This window comes from Mobula birostris, chromosome 26 (assembly GCF_030028105.1).
Source record: "Mobula birostris isolate sMobBir1 chromosome 26, sMobBir1.hap1, whole genome shotgun sequence".
Lineage (NCBI taxonomy): Eukaryota > Metazoa > Chordata > Chondrichthyes > Myliobatiformes > Myliobatidae > Mobula > Mobula birostris.
This window is the reverse complement of record NC_092395.1, coordinates 5,420,484-5,436,798: the sequence shown is the minus strand read 5'-3', so window position 1 is coordinate 5,436,798 and position 16,315 is coordinate 5,420,484. Positions and strand designations below refer to the sequence as shown.

At 42.2% G+C, this 16,315-nt stretch overlaps 1 protein-coding gene across 3 annotated transcripts in view; it reads left to right on the top strand.

Annotated features, from left to right (window-relative positions):
- The window catches only part of LOC140188342 (unconventional myosin-Vb-like), a 166,976-nt gene that overhangs the window by 130,422 nt on the left and 20,239 nt on the right, over positions 1-16,315 (top strand). For all 3 annotated transcript variants that reach the window (XM_072244508.1, XM_072244507.1, XM_072244506.1), the window contains 3 exons: positions 3,814-3,892; positions 8,452-8,586; positions 14,628-14,782. In XM_072244508.1, the coding sequence (XP_072100609.1) occupies positions 3,814-3,892; positions 8,452-8,586; positions 14,628-14,782 (369 nt within the window). The remainder of the gene's footprint in view (positions 1-3,813; positions 3,893-8,451; positions 8,587-14,627; positions 14,783-16,315) is intronic.

Sequence of the window (16,315 nt, the reverse complement as noted above, 5' to 3'; positions counted from 1 at the left end):
GACAGGGATGTGTTGCCTCACTGGAATTGTTTAATATCTATAGTAAAATGATTCTCAGAGAAATAGAGGACCTAGATGGGATAAAAATTGGAGGTGTTAACATCAACAATATAAGCTATGCAGACGATACCACCCTAATAGCAAGCGCTGCAGAAGACCTACAAATCCTTCTAGACAAAGCAGTACAAACAAGTGCAGATTTTGGTCTAACCATCAACTGTAAAAAAAAAGACAAATGTATGATAATATCAAAACAGCAGGTTATTCCCAACTGCCAGTTGTACATCGGTAACCAAGAGATTGAACAAAAGACCAGCTTTAATTACCTTGGTAGCTTTATATCACAAGATGCTAGAAGTAAAGTAGAAATAAAAAGAAGAATTGTCATTGCCAAAACCAACTTCCAAAAAATGAAACCCATTTTTACCAACACACACATTTCTTTGACAATAAGGCTTAGGCTACTAAAATGTTACATCTGGTCAATCTTGCTGTGTGCTTCTGAAACATGGACTACAACAGCAGAACTCCAAAGAAACTGAGAAGCAACAGAAATGTGGTTTCTTAGGAGAATGCTGAAAATATCATATAGAAATAGGGTAACTAATGAGACAGTACTCCAACGTGCCCATACAAAAAGATCTTTAATGAGAACATTAAATGAGAGGAAACTTAAATTCCTGGTCCATGTCATCAGAAAGGGAGAAATAGAATGCCTTACCTTACAAGGCCGTATGCCTGGGAAATGCGGAAGAGGAAGGCAAGAAGAAAATATATGGACACTGTGAAAGAACTAACAGATCTAAGTGTGTGAGATATCAGTGACGCTGCGAGGGATCGTTCGATGTGGAGAGCCACAATCGCCCGAGCGTGTAATGCGCAAGGCACAGGGAGAAGATGGGTGGGGGTCGGTGAGTTGTGGGCATGCTGTGTTGGCAGCAGAAGTGTGGCAATGCCAGCGCAATCCTTGCTGATTTGATTTGACGCAAACAACATGTATCACTGTGTGTTTCGATGTACATGTGGCAAAAAGCTCATCTTTAAATCCTGTGTGGCGTGAACAAGAAGACAGCTTGCAGTGTGCATGAGCTGCGAAACTCTGTCCCTTATTGCAGCTGTATCCAGCTGCCACGGTTGACTAGGTCTGCTGATGAGGGAGGAAGAAAACTGCGCTCTGAAAGAAGATATAAATAGAGTGGCTAGAGGGACCGAAATAGTTTGCATCAGAATTGTGGGTTAAACCAGGCCTGTGGTTCTGATAGTCTCACGCTGTTGTAGGCAGCTCCCAGTGATTTGTTCCCAACCCTTTTGCCATGGACCCCCACCATTAACAGAGGGGTCTGTGGATCCCAGGTGAAGAACCTCTGATCTACAATCCGAGAAGGTGTGAGGCCTCTTACGGCACACTCTGTGGTCGTCACACGTACTGTGCCTATGACTAGAGGGCACAACCTCGGAACTCCTCCCTTGGAGGGTCAGACACCCTGAGCCAATAGGCTGGCCCTGAACTTATTTCCTGGCTTAATTTACATATTACTATTTAACTATTTATGGTTTTATTACTATTTAATTATTTATGGTGCAACTGTAATGAAAACCAATCTCCCCCAGGATCAATAAAGTATGACTATGACTAATAGAGGGACTTCCCTTTAGAACACGGATGAGGAGGAATTTCTTTAGCCAGAGGATGGCGAATCTAAGGAATTCATTACCACAGACGGCTGTGGAGGCCAAGTCACTGGGTGTATTTAAAGCAGAGGTTGATAGGTTCTTGATTAGTCAGGGTGTTAAAGATTACGGGGAGAAGGCAGGAGACTGAGGTTCAGGAGGGTAACAAATCAGCCGTGATAGAATGCAGAGCAGACTCGATGGGCTGAATAGCCTAATTCTGTTCCAATGTCTCATGGTCTTACCGTAGCAGAGATTATTTTTTGCGTGTCGGATTGATACATCCTTCCTGTCTTATTGCAATGCTGCGCTCCTGTATAAACAAGTAGTTGTTTATTTCCTCACTAATGAGCTACTTCATTCAGATTAGAAGGAATTGCAGCCCTGCTGAACATTTGAAGGACATTTCCACATGTGTGGCTCAGTAGAATGTCAATCATCCACCTTGTCCCAGCTGCTATTTATACAATGCCTTGTCCACTCACAAGGAAATCCTGTTAAACTTGTCTACCAGCCTTCAATCTGCAATATGATTGAAGTCTTTCTGATGATCAGCATGCCAAATGGCAGCAGTTAGTTAGACGGGCTCAGTCCTTCCAAGTTAGCCATCACAGGTATTCTTCAGTGATGGAATATTCCACCTCGTTCATCTGCCTTCTCCCTGTAATCTTTAACACCCTAACTAATCAAGAACCTATCAACCTCTGCTTTAAGTATACCCAGTGACTTGGCCTCCACAGCCGTCTGTGATAACGAATTTCTTAGATTCTCCATCCTCTGCCTACAGAAATTCCTCCTCATCTGTGTTCACAGTGACCACTTTATTACACCTGCTTTTTAATGCAAATATCTAATCCAGCAAATCAATTCCGAAAAGCATGCAGACATGGTCAAGAGGTTCAGTTGTTCAGACCGAATGTCACAATGAGGAAGAAATGTGATCTGAGTGACTTTGACCAGGGAATGATTATTGGTACCAGTTGAGGTAGATTAAGTATCTCCAATTGCTGATCTTTTGGGATTATCTCGCACAATAGAGTTTACAGTGAATGGTGTGAGAAACAAAAACATCCAGTGAGCGGCAGTCTTGTGGGTGAAAACGCCTTGTTAATGAGAGAGTTCAGAGGAGAACGGCCAGACTGGTTCAAGCTGACAGGGAGGTGATAGTAACTCAAATAACCACGCATTACAACAGTGGTGTGCAGAAGAGCATCTCTGAATGTACAACATGTTGAACACAGAAGTAGATGGGCTACAGGAACAGAGGTCACAAACATTCAGAAATACACGCAGTGGCCACTTTATTAGGAAAAAGAAGTACCTAATAAAATGCCACTGGGTGTATAAAACTCTGTTTGGAACACACTTCTGGTCACCTCATTACAGGAAGGATATGGAAACTGTAGAGAGGGTGCAGGGGGGATTTACCAGGATGTTGCCTGGCTTATGAGGATGGTTGAGTGAAGTAGGGCATTTCTCTTTGGAGCGAAGGAGGATGAGAGGTGAATTGATAGAAATGTACAGGATAATAGGTGTAGATCAAGTGGAAATGGGTAAAGTGAGGGGCCATGACTTTAAGGTGCTTGTGTTTTTAAAAAATAACTGCCTATGACTCCCTCCGCACTTTTCTCTGGAGCGGTGGGTGAATGGAACAGCCTGGCAGGGGTGGTGGTAGAGGCAGATGCATTAGGGTGATATAGGTGACTCTTAGATATGCCGCACTTGTGGATGAACGCAATAAGGGTTATGTAGGAGGGAGGGGCGAGCTTGATCTGGGAGATCGGTAGAGTTGACACAACATCATGGGCTGACAGGCCTGTACTGTACTGTTCAGTGCCCTCTCCTAGTCATCTCCACCGGGTTCTTTACGTAGTCTGGCCCGGATGCTCTGTGTGTTTCACCTGATGACACTCTTGCTCTACTTTCAATTAAATGAATTCACGATATTCAGTGCCCTCTTCTAACTAATCACTCTTCAGTAATGGATGCATGTTACTAGTAATAGAACAATATAATTGCATCATAACTGCAGTTCATTCCTTTACAAACGAGTTCCGTTCATCGTCGGCTGGTAGTTAAAATCCTGTGGTTGAGACTCTGAATTCCCTCTCCTGACAATCGAAGTGGTTTTGTTTTCTTTAGGACTTACTGGAGCAGATGGAGGCGCAGGAGAGGACTTTACACAAGCTGAAGAAACGGTTACAATCTATGGAGGAGACAAGTACGTTTCGTATTGATATTTGACGTGATGTGTTGAGATCTGGTATATTTTAAATCGTTTATGCTGTAAGCGTCCAATCACAAACAAGAGAAAGTCTGCTGATGCTCATTATGTGAGTAACACACACAAAATGCTTGAGGAACTCCGCAGGCCAGGCAGCATCTATGGAAAAGAGTACAAACGAGAAAATGTGCAGATGCTGGAAATCCGAGATGAAGGGTGTCGGCCCGAAATGTCGACTGTTTACTCTTTTCTGTAGATGCTGCCTGGCCTGCTGAGTTCCTTCAGCATTTTGTGTGTGTGTGTGTGTGCTGTGTAGGTGAGTCTGTTTGTACACATTTTATACAGTAGGCCTGATTGAGAAAAGTAGAGGATAACAACTTGAATAATTTCAAAGATCAAGGATAAACTTTATTTGCCATATACGTTTATACGTATTATGAATTTGCTCTGGTGTGTTGGTCAGGGTGCAACACGCAACAAATATCAACGACGTTCAACAATTATTCAGAATAAAGAATTGTATAAAATAAAGTTAGACATATGGATATAGAACAAATGTGCATAAATATACAAATACCAGCAAGTAGACAACATTATAAAAAATGGTTTAAGGTGTTTACCGTGCAGAAATGGGTATAGATTAGGGAGTTGTGGGGTAACTAGAATAGTTGATCAGATTAACTGCCTGGGGGAAGGAACTTTTAAGATGGCATGAAGTTTTTGTTTTAATAGCGTTTAATGCTCTCCCGAAGAGAGCTTTTGGAAAAAAGCAGTTTGCAGGGTAGGAAGTGTCCACAATGATTTTTTTTTTCCCTGCCCACTTCTTTGTCCTGAGCACATACAAGTCCTGCAGTGATGGCCCAGTTAGGGAGAGCCAGCATGGCTTTGTGCATGGCGGGTCATGCCTTATGAACTTGATTGAGTTGTTTGACAAGGTGATGAGAGAGATTGAGGTGGGTAGGGCAGTGGATGTTGTCTACATGGATCTTGGTAAATTGTTTGACAAGGTCTGTCACAGGAGGATAATCCAGAAGATTAAGGTGCATGGGATCCAGAGTGAATTGGCTGTTTGGATTCAAAACTGGCTTGCACTTAGAAGGCAGAGGGTAGTGGTTGAAGGGACTTGTTTGAGCTGAAGGTCTGTAATTCGTAGTGTGCTGCAGGGATCCGTGCTGGAACCTCTGTTTGTGATGTATATAAATAACCTGGATGAAAATATAGATGGGTGGGTTGGTAAATTTGCGGGATGATGCCAAGATTGTTGGAGTTGTGGATAGTGTGGCAAAGAATACAGCACAGCATGATATAGACCAGTTGCAGAAATGGCAGATGGAGTTTAACCCAGATAGATATGAGGTGTTGCACCTCGGGAGGGCAAATGCAAGGAGACAGTTCACTGTTGAGGGCAAGATCATTAACAGTGTTGCTGAGCAGGGAGACCTTGGGATCCAAGTTCATAGTTCCTTGAAAGTGGCTTCACAAGTCGATAAGATGGTTAAACAGACTTATTGAAAACTTGTTTTTATTAGTCAAGACATTGATTTCTAATGTCAGGAGATTATGTTGCAACTTCATAAAACTCTGGTTAGATCACATCTGGAGTATCGTGTACAGTTCTGGTTGCCCCACCATAGGAAGGATGTTGAGGCTTTGGAGAGGGTGCAGAAGAGGATTACCGGGATGCTGCCTGGTTTGGAGGGCAGGTGTTAAGACGAGAGGTTGGACAAACTTGATTTGTTTTCTCTGGAGTGCCAAAGGCAGAGGGGAGATCTGATAGAGGTTTACAAGATTGGGAGGCAAAGAGTGGATAAAATATCTGTTTCCCAGGGTTGAAATGTCTAATATCAGAGGGCATGCATTGAAGGTGAGAGGGGGTAGATTCAAAGGGGATGTGAGGGGCAAGTGTTTTTCTTTTACTCAGTCATGGATGTCTGAATGCATTTCCTGGTACAGTGGTAGAGACAAATGCACTAGAGGCTTTTAAGAGGTGTTTGGATGGAGGGATAAGGACATTGTGTACAGTAGGTAGGAGAGATTAGTGTTTGGGTGTTTTTGATTCACTATAGAGCTGGTTTGCCACAACATTGTGTGCTGAATGGCTGGTTCCTGTGCTGTACTGTTCTATGTTCTAGACTGTAGCTAATGATCCTTTCTGCTGAAGTTCGCTGTAGATTTTTTATATTGTGAGAGGATGCTGCAGCAAACCAGTCAGAAATGGCCAATGTGAGGATGCTTTCTATGATCCCCTGAACTGATCTGGTAATTTATTTTAATCTGACTTTTTAAAGATCAGTATCACAACAGCCAATTCTTTGGCTGAACATGGAGTTAAACGTAGACATACTATGCTTGTGGATATGTTGACCTGTTTCCAGTGGGGTGCTGCCTGTATGCTAATCTGTTGTCTTGTAATTTTCTATAATTAAACCCAATGCTCACTGAACAGGAATAACCCAGTTCTATGTTTTTTTAAAAAAAATAACAATTTCACTTGATCTGCTTCCTCTGTGACCTCGGTTTCGAAAATTCCCTCTGCCCCCCCGCCCCACCCCCAGCCCAGATAGCTGCTGAATCTTATTAAAAATGAACATCAGCCTATGGAAGCATGTCCAGACTTGGACGTACCTCCATAGATGTCGCCTGCTGCGTGTTGGTGCAATTTCATTGGGGTGCCACGATAGCATAGTGCTTAGCGCAACACAATTACAGCTTGGGGCATCAGGGCTCAGATTTCAATTCTGATGTCATCTGTAAGGAGTCTGTGCGTTTTCCCCATGGAATGTGTGCGTTTTCCCCATGGAATGTGTGCGTTTTCCGGGAGCTCCAGTTTCCTCCTCCCACATTCCAATGACGTTCGGGTTGGTAAGTTAATTGGACATTGTAAGTTGCCCCATGATTAAGCTAGGGTTGAGTCAAAGGTTGCTGGGCAGCAGGGCTTGAAGGGCCTATTTTGTGTTCTCTCTCAATAAATGAATAAAAGATTAGTCATTGTAAATTGTTCCTGATTAAGCTGGGGCTAAATCGGGGGTTTCTGGGTGGCACAGATTGAAGGGCTGGAAGGGCCTATTGTGCACTGTATCTCAATAAATTAAAAAAAACACTTTATCTTTAAATGTGTTGTCTGCTCTGGGGATCTTTTGCCACTGTTCCATTAAACTTGTCTACCAGCCGAGGTTGAACTGTTGACAGGTTGGACAATCCCCTGAGCCCTTTGCCTGTTCTTGGTCCACTTTGCTTACTGTATTCTGCTTAATACGATGATGTCCCTACTGTTACTCCTCACCCAGACCTCCTGTTGCTCAGGATAGCACGGCACAGGAGCAGGACTTTTAGCACACCATGTCTGTGCCAAGCATGATGCCAGATTAACTTCTACTGACTTAAGCCCATCACACCTACTGGAGCAGAAGCTGCTGACGGCATCTTGCCGGGGTCCTGTGTCCTGGGCCAGTATCTCAAGTTGTCCCCAGATGTAGCCCATCTTTGAAGATCCTTCTCCCTGGGATGAGATCTTCACTGCTTCTCTGGCATTTCTGTACCTCTGGGCTTTGATGGGATGGGGTTGCTAGTCCCACTGCCAGCCCTCCTCCTTTGCAACTGGGGTTGGGACCATCCGTGGCGGAGTTCTTCTGCCTGCACATGATCCATCCCTCCATCTTCTGAGTATCCATGTGCCAATCCAAAAGCATCATGGATGTGCCTGTCATCTTATTTCTACCATCTGTTTGATGTTTGCAATTGAAAGATCAATATTGGTTAGAATGCTTGCTGCTACATGATAACCTCAATGGGTAACCAGTAGTTTAAAATAGTGACTACTAAATGTAGATTCTCCCACAAGAGGAAACCGCCTTCCTTATCCACTTGGTGAAAATCAGGATCTGTTTTGTTTCAATCATCTCATTTCTCTATTAAATTCCATCATCTCTAACCAAATCTGTCTGTCCTTTCCTCCTAAGGTAACTATTTCACTCCAACTAGAGTAAAATTTTGATCATCTGCTATCTAATTATTGAGAATAACCCTAGCTGTTCAGCATTTGGCTCACTGGCTGATGATTCTCGTGCTCCTTTTAAACCAGGGGTTTATGCCATGTGCTCCAGGTTGGGAACCCCTGCTTTAAACTCGCTGGGGCCCTGTTCCTGCTTTCCCTTTACACTGTCTTGGATCCCCTCTCCCTTTAGCACAACAGAGCCACAATTCCCCACTCACATTAATATACTCAGAATTGTTTATTTATTTATTTATTGAGGTACAGCGGGGAATGGACCCTTTGAGCCATGCTGCCCAGCAACCCCCAAATCAATCTGAACCTAATCATGGAACAATTTGCAATGATCAATTAGCCTATCAGCTGGTAGCTGTGGGAGGAAACCGCAGCTCCACGCAGTCACAGGGACAATGTACAGACTCCTACAGACAGGGGTGGGAATTGAACCCGGGTCACTTGAGCTGTAAAGTGTTGTGCTAGCAACTACACTAATCCCTGCCCACTGCAGTCAGTGTTACAATTTGTCTGAAAGGCTTGTTCTAAACATTACCCTCTTACTAACTAGGAAGGTCAAAATCTGAGTCCCGTGTCTGCGAACTGCCTGAAGCCACTTCCATCGAAAGGAAAGCAAAAGATTTCCAGGGAATGTTGGAATGCCGGAAAGAAGATGAAGTTCGTTTAATCAAGAACCTTATCACAGGTACAATGATCCACTTAATTTGGTTGAGTGTGGGCTTAAGGACTGTTGGTGTCGTTTCCCCACCGTCAAGGAGGACGTTCAGGAACCTGAACCTTACGCTAACATTTTGGGAACAATTTCTTTAGGAAACTTGCAGGCTGCCCCAGCACATCCTTGGGTTGTGTTGATTGTTAACACAAATAACACATGTCATTATGTCTTTATGTACATGTGATAAATAAATGAATCTGAATGTGATCTTCCCCTCTGCCATCTCTGGAACTGTCCCCTAAGCATTACCTCAACATTCCTTTTTTTGTTTTGTAATTTAATAATATTTTATGTATTGCAATGTACTGCTGACACAAAACAACAAACTTCAGTGATGATAAACCTTATTTTGATATCCATAAATTTTATGAGCTAGGTTTGGTTGGGTTGTTAACCAAGCAGAAAAAATTGTAATTTTCAAAATCTCATTTCAGGAGGATTGGGCAGGTGTGATTTCATGAGCACTTGTTCCTTCTGGGAGCAGTGGAATGAAGTATTAGACATGAGACTGATGGGTTAGAGATGGTTAGGTTTGACGTATGGTTCCTTAAGTTTTAAAGCTTTAATTTCTATATGTGGATATTTATGTGGCTCTACGGAAACGACATCTCCCAAACTCAATGAACTGACATTAGTACACTTGGTGCTAGTTAAACATCCATCCAGACGTTAACAGGCACTTTCTGACTTGCTGACTGAAATGGCTGGGCTGGAAGGCACATTAAGGTTGCACAAAGGTACCAGCTGTTGGAGAGCTGTGGGCAGTTTCTCTGGTCAAGTGCTGTGGAAGGAGATTTTCACTGGAGGGCCACTGTGGTACAGAGAGCTGCAGATTTTAATTCATCTGGCCTGGAAGGGCGCTCAGATTCTGCACATAGATTATGTAGAGTTTTGTTAAATTTGCAATTTGTACAGGATAACATTCAGCTAACGTAGAAATTGAGGCAAGACCAAGAGAATAAATGGGGCCATTTGGCCCAGCAAGTCTTCTCCACCATTTGATCATGGCTGAGTTACTTTCCCTCTTTTGCAGAAAGTTGGAAGAATAATTTTTGATGACAGGGTGGGGGGTGAAAATGGAGAAATATGCTGTTTATATTCCAAAACATAAAACTAACTTAACTAAAAACATGGAGTTGGGAAATAACATGTCCTAGTTTCATTTTTACTTTCAGTGAGATGTGCATGAGAATGCACTTCACTCATTTTTACATATAATCTGGAATGAATTATTTAAACAAACAAGAATGCTTAATCAAACGATATATTTACAATATCACTCAAATGCGACTGAAATAAATACACAACAATTGCAATCTATATTGAGATTTTGTCATCTGTATATTGAAATAATATTGACAAGTGAAGCTATGACATAAATGCTGAGGAATTCTTAATTCTCCTTATACTTGAGACCTGAATCAAGCATGTTTTAAAAGTTAATATTTAATGTTAGAGGTATTGGGATCAATTTACTGGTGTGCAGAATCTACCGATCCCTATACCTTTCTGATTACAAGGTTGTCATGTGCAATCTTCCTTGATGCTTTCAAAATTCTTTTTGTCCCTAATACCAAAAATGTCTTTTTAAAAAAACTTCTATAAGGATACAATACAATGCAAGTGAGTGGAGATGTGGGTGTAGACACACCCAGCCCTGAGACACCAGGCAAGATCATTTGATTCCAAACAACTGGTTTATTGATCATTACAGAATGTCTCTCTGGTGCTTCCCGCTCTCTCCCCTCTCCCTTCCCCTTTTCCCAACCGCGATTCCCATCTCCCTGTCCCCTTCCCACTCTCAGTCCACAATAGAGACCCAGATCAGAATCAGGTTTGTCATCTGATTATGTGGACATAACTTCAAGTCCACGTTGGGTAAATATTCAATGTAAATCTTTACAAAGGTTTTCATTGGGTTCTATTTTAGGGACCTCGCTTCCCTTTTCGCTTTCTAAATTGCATAAACATGTGGTTGACCCAATAGTAAAATATACTTTACAAATATGGTTTCAATTTTGAAAACTTCTTTGAGTTGAATCAATTTATTCTAGCAAGTCCTATTATATCTGATTTATTTTTTCGACCCTCTATCATAGATCAAGCCTATTAGGCTTGGAAAACTAAAGGTATATTAAGATTTTGTGATCTATTTTTGGGTAATTGTTTCAAGTCTTTTGAACAATTATCTAATAAATATAATTTGCCTAGATCCCATTTCTTTAGATATTTACAGATTAGAAATTTTTAAAATACTGTTCTTCCTACCTTCCGGAATTTATGTTCATCGGATATTTTAGAAAATTTTTGGTTTATCATCACTCACATATGTCATGAAATTAGTTGCTTTTGTGGCAGCAGTAAAGTGCAATACATAAAATGACCACAGTACTGTGCAAAAGCCTTGGGCACCCTATATATATCTCTACACTGAATGTTGTAATTATAGATAAGCATTGCCTGATTATGCTTAATTGGTGATTTGAATGGGGCATTGATTGTAGCATGCTTCTTAAAAGTACAAGGTGTTAGTTTTCTGCCGATCAAGTAGAAACCGTACTTCCCCATCTTTTCCAGTTGAAAGAATACTTAGTTTGTTGGTGGAATGCTTATTTTATATTCAACGCTCATCCCTTCTGTTGTATTTATGGAACGGAGTCTTTGTAGAAACTGGGAAAACCATCACCCGTAGCTTCCTAGACAAATGTTTGCTTTGGATCAGTTTGATCCTTTGCACTCAGTGACTTTATTAGGTACACCTTGTTAATGCAAATATCTAATCAGCCAATCAAGTGGCAACTACTCAATGCATCCAAGCAAGAGGTGAAAATGTCTTGTTAATGAGAGGGGTCAGAGGAGACCTGCCAGAGTGGTTTAAGCTGACCGGGCGGCAACAGCAACTCAAGTAACCATGCGTTGCAACCGTGGTGTGCAGAAGAACATCTCTGAATGCACAACACGTCAAACCTTGAAGTGGATGAACTACCACAACAGAAGACCTCCTGTTTGAAATAACGTGGCCATGTAGATTGTGTCTGGACAGTATTTGTTTGCTTTTCTCTTAAAGATACTGCTTTTAATGAAATTCTGTTGTTGATGTGTTTGAACTAATCTTCCACGGAAAAGCTCCCTGACTGTTTGGTGAAAGGAGTTTTCTCAATCTATTGGACTTTGGACTTTAAAAACTTTAAAGCTCTGGATGCAGCTACTTGAGTTAGAATTTGTGTCCTTAAACTCCACATTGTTCATGGAATGATAGAGACAATTTGCTGTGCTGAGAAGCAGTACTTGTATGCTGATCAACAACAATAGATCATTCATTCTGTGACATATTGTTGGGTAAAGGGCGTTTGGGAAGGAGTTCGATCCAGTCTATTTGCCTTCATGTTCCTAAAGGTTGTTATAGCTGGGGGTGGTGCTGGGGACAAGCTCCCACTGCCTATTAAATGGTCCCAATGGCATGCACCTCAAATGGCCTCTGACAACCAAGTCCATCTCCTGGCCTTTACATGTGGCTTGGCTTCTAAGCCCAGTGGAACAATTTCTACTGACAAGAAAAGGGGCAAAGGTGTTTTAAAACCAGTTGCTTTGGGCAGATGGAGCACATCAGCTGTGGTTGGCAGCTCTGGTAGGAGAAGGAAAACTCTGATATCAAACCTCAGCTGCCTTGTGGCTATACCCACTCAATGGGGAAGGCTTCGTGAATAAAACCGGGGCTGGGGGGAGTCTGGAGCTGGAGTCCCTAAGGCAGTCCAATATTGAGTTTGGTGCTGACTGGCAACTCCAGTGATGCTGCTGCCAAACTGTATCCGTCCCTGCCGTTCCTTTGGATTCATCAGCTGCATGGAGAGGGAGAACTTGCTGCATGGGCAGCAGCTTGATCTCCATATCGTACTGTGTGGTTTGTGTACTGGCTCGTGTATCAGCTTCGACCCCAACCAGCAGAGGTCCTCATTTGCCCTACTGAAAAGAAAAGAACCTATGGATGATAAATTGTTATGAATAGTTTCAGTTTTTTCCACTTTTGCCAATCAACTGTAATTATCTTGTGTGACATATTATCATAAAATGTAAAAAAAAAATTACGCCCTACTAGGGCTGACGGTAGAGGCAAGTATGTTAGGGACCTTTAGAATGCACATGGATGATGGCGGTCTATGTAGGAGGGAAGGGTTAGATTGATCTTGGAGTAGATTATAAGATTGGCACACCGTTGTGATCCAAAGGGCCTGTATTGTTCTATATCACTGAGATTTCAGAATCCCTTGTTTATAAATGTCAATCTTTCTGAGTGGTTAAAGATGGATTAAAGAGTTAATACTCCTGTACAAATTGGCTGCATTCAAGCGGGTTAAATAACACTCGGTCATTGAATGATGACGTTCCGGAGCTTGCTGTTACCGGTCAATGATTATTCAGAATCAGGTTTAATATCACTGACATATCTATATGTTACATATTGATATACAACGTGTCCCATATTACTCTTAATAAACAAAATCAAATCAGAAAAGTAGCTGGGATTCTCTTTGTTTCTTTGAGACACTTAATTGTGACAGGAAACTTCTGCTGAACAGTTTCCAACTAATACCAGTCGTGTGCACTTGTGCGGCCGTTAGACACTACACTGTGCTTGGGACCAACAGTTTTAAATAGTGTCAGTTACTTATGCTTGTGTTTTTAAAAAGTAAAGTGATTTTTGTCACTGATAGTTGGCAAGTAATTAGCAGTAAGACAATTCAGAGCTGGTTTGTTCATTGAAGTGTCAAGCATTTCAGCTTGCAGATGTCAGGAATGGCTGGGAATTAGAAGAATTTGAAGATCGTTTTGAATGTTACAATAAAAAAAGATTTGGAGGATGCAATCATTAACAACATTGTATGAAGGCAGTCCATTATCTGCACTAAGTGTCTGTGCTGATTTAGTTCACTTACAGTCAGTCAAAAGAACACGATAGTGTACACTGGATGAGTTCCTCTCGATAATTATTAGGAACTAATACAGGTTTTATAGAACTGTAGTAGTATTGGCAGTGCTCTAATTTGTTCTGTATTTCACTTAAATGCGTAATTTGTTACTCAGTTCAACGGTAGTTTGTGTTTTTTTTATACCTTTTAACAATTTCTGTGAACTTTCAGCTAATTGGGGCAGCCACTTAGTTGGGCAAGAATGTACTGGTCCCTATGTATTCTAGTTAACTGGAATCTACTGTATATTAAATTAAATTGTGCAAAGAGAGAGCGAAGAAAGATTTAAAAAAATAGTGAGGTAGTGTTCATTCAGAAATCTGACGCAGGGGAAGAAGCTGTTCCTGAATCATTGAATGTGTGCCTTCAGGCTCCTGTACCACCACCATGCTGGTAGCAATGAGAAGAGGGCACGTCCTAGATAGTAGTGAGGGTGCTTAACAATGGATGCCTCTGCCTTGAGGCATCGCTTTTTGAAGATGTCCTTAATGCTGGGGAGGCTAGTACCCATGGTGGAGCTGTCTGAGTTTACAACACTCTGCAGCTCATTCTGATCCTGTGCAGTGGCCCCTCCATACCAGATGGTGATACAGCCAGTTAGAATGCTCTCCATGGTACATCTGTAGAAATTTGTTAGTCTTTGGGGGCATACCAATTATCCACAAGCTCCTGTTGCTGATGTGCCTTCTTTGTAATTGCATCAATATATTGGGCCCAGGATAGATCTTCAAAGATGTCGTCACCCAGGAGCTTGAAGTTGCCCACCCTTTCCACTACTGATCCCTCAGCGTGGACCCTGGTGTGAATCCAGCACCAAGTCCATCAACTTCTCAGCCCATTGACTTTGGGAGCTGCTGTTTCCACAGAGCCGAGATGGAGCAATACAGACCAGCTGACGGCTTTCGTTTCTGTGCCTAATGGCATCTGTTCTCATCCAAAGTCATGGTGGTATTCACCCATGAGAATTAGCATGTTCGATGGGCTTGAGACAACGAGCACTGCTTTGCTGTAGAAACCTAAACAGCACCACTTGTTTATTTTTAGATCTCAGCCCACAATTGGATGTACTGTGTGCACTGCCGACTCTGCCTGCATTTCTTCTCTTCATGTGTATCAGACATGCAGACCACATGAATGATGAGCAGAAGGCCCATTCCCTGCTCACAGCCACACTAGGCGGTATAAAGAAAGTGTTGAAGGTAGGGCAACTGTTTTGGTGAAGTTTGTTATAGAGTTCCCCAAGTTTCAAAGGTTTAATTTCTATGTGTGGATATTTGTGCTTATAGTCCCTTGTTCTCATCTATTTTGTGTGTCTGTGTCCATACGACAATAAAATATAGGAGCAGAATTAGGCCATTTGGCCCATTGAGTCTCGTCTGCCATTTCATCATGGCCGATCCACTTTCCCTCTCAACCGCAATCTCCTGCCTTCTCCCCGTATTCCTTCATGCCCTGACTAATCAATCTATCAACCTCTTCGATGCACTATCAATTACTCCAAAAGACTGGAAGTAGAGGAAATACTGAAAGGCTTTTATTAACAGTAAATGGACACACGTCCATGCTGAGTATCTGTCCTGGACTGAGGAAGGAGAAGTGACACAATCGCCTTTATTCAGGGGTCTGTGGGAGGAGCCACAGGAGCAATCAGCAGAGGGGCGTGTCCAGACAGGTAACCCAGTTACAACATATATATATGGTTTATCACACTCTGCTTTAAATATACCCATTGAATTGGCCACCACAGCCACCTCTGGCAATAAATTCCACAGATTCACCACTCTGGCTAAAGAAATTCCTCCTCAAATTGTTGTAAAATGACGCCCCCTATTCCGAGGCTGTGTCCTCTGGTCTTAGACTCTATCACCATAAGAAACATCCTCTGTCGTCATCATTATGTGCCATGGTGTATGACGTGGACAATAATGGTCTTTACGTGACCATGATTATTCTTGGCAAATTTTTCTACAGAAGTGTTTTACCATTGCCTTCTTCTGGGCAATGTCTCTACAAGATGGGTGACCCAGCCATTGTCAATACTCTTCAGAGATTGCCTGGTGTCAGTCATCGCATAACCAGGACTTGTGATATGCACCAGCTGCTCATACGACCAACCAGCACCTGCTTCCATGGCTTCACGTGACCCTGATCGGTGGTGGGGGGGGGGGGGTGGTTAAGCAGGTGCTACCCCTTGTCCAAGGGTGATCTACAGGCTAATGGAGGGAAGGAACACCTTACACCTCCTTTGGGAGAGATGTATCTCCGCCCTGCCTTTCCATCAGCATGATCATTCTACAGCAGTGGTTTGCTATTGTCACCTTCTGGGCAGTGTCTTTACAAGACAGGTGACCCCAGCCATGATCAATACTCTTCAGAGGTTGTCTGCCTGGTGTTAGTGTGTCATAAATGTTTATTATTATCACATCCTCAGGACTTTAAACACAATACTTTTATAATTTGGAGAATTACTTTTACCATGCAGGCTGATTGTGAAAATTAAATTGCACAGCTTTAGAAAAATATCAATTAATGGCCAGAAATTGTGTTTTTTTTTGTTTGTTTTCTTTTGCAATAAGTTTGAAGGGGAACTGTTGTTTACAAAGCTGGGAACTTTTGCTTTAATTTAAAAAAAACATTTCCAAGTGAGCAAGAGGCTTTGTCTGCTCTCCGTGGTGAATGTAGAAACTTCCACACTGTAGAACTAATGTTTATTGTACTCCTCAACCATCCTC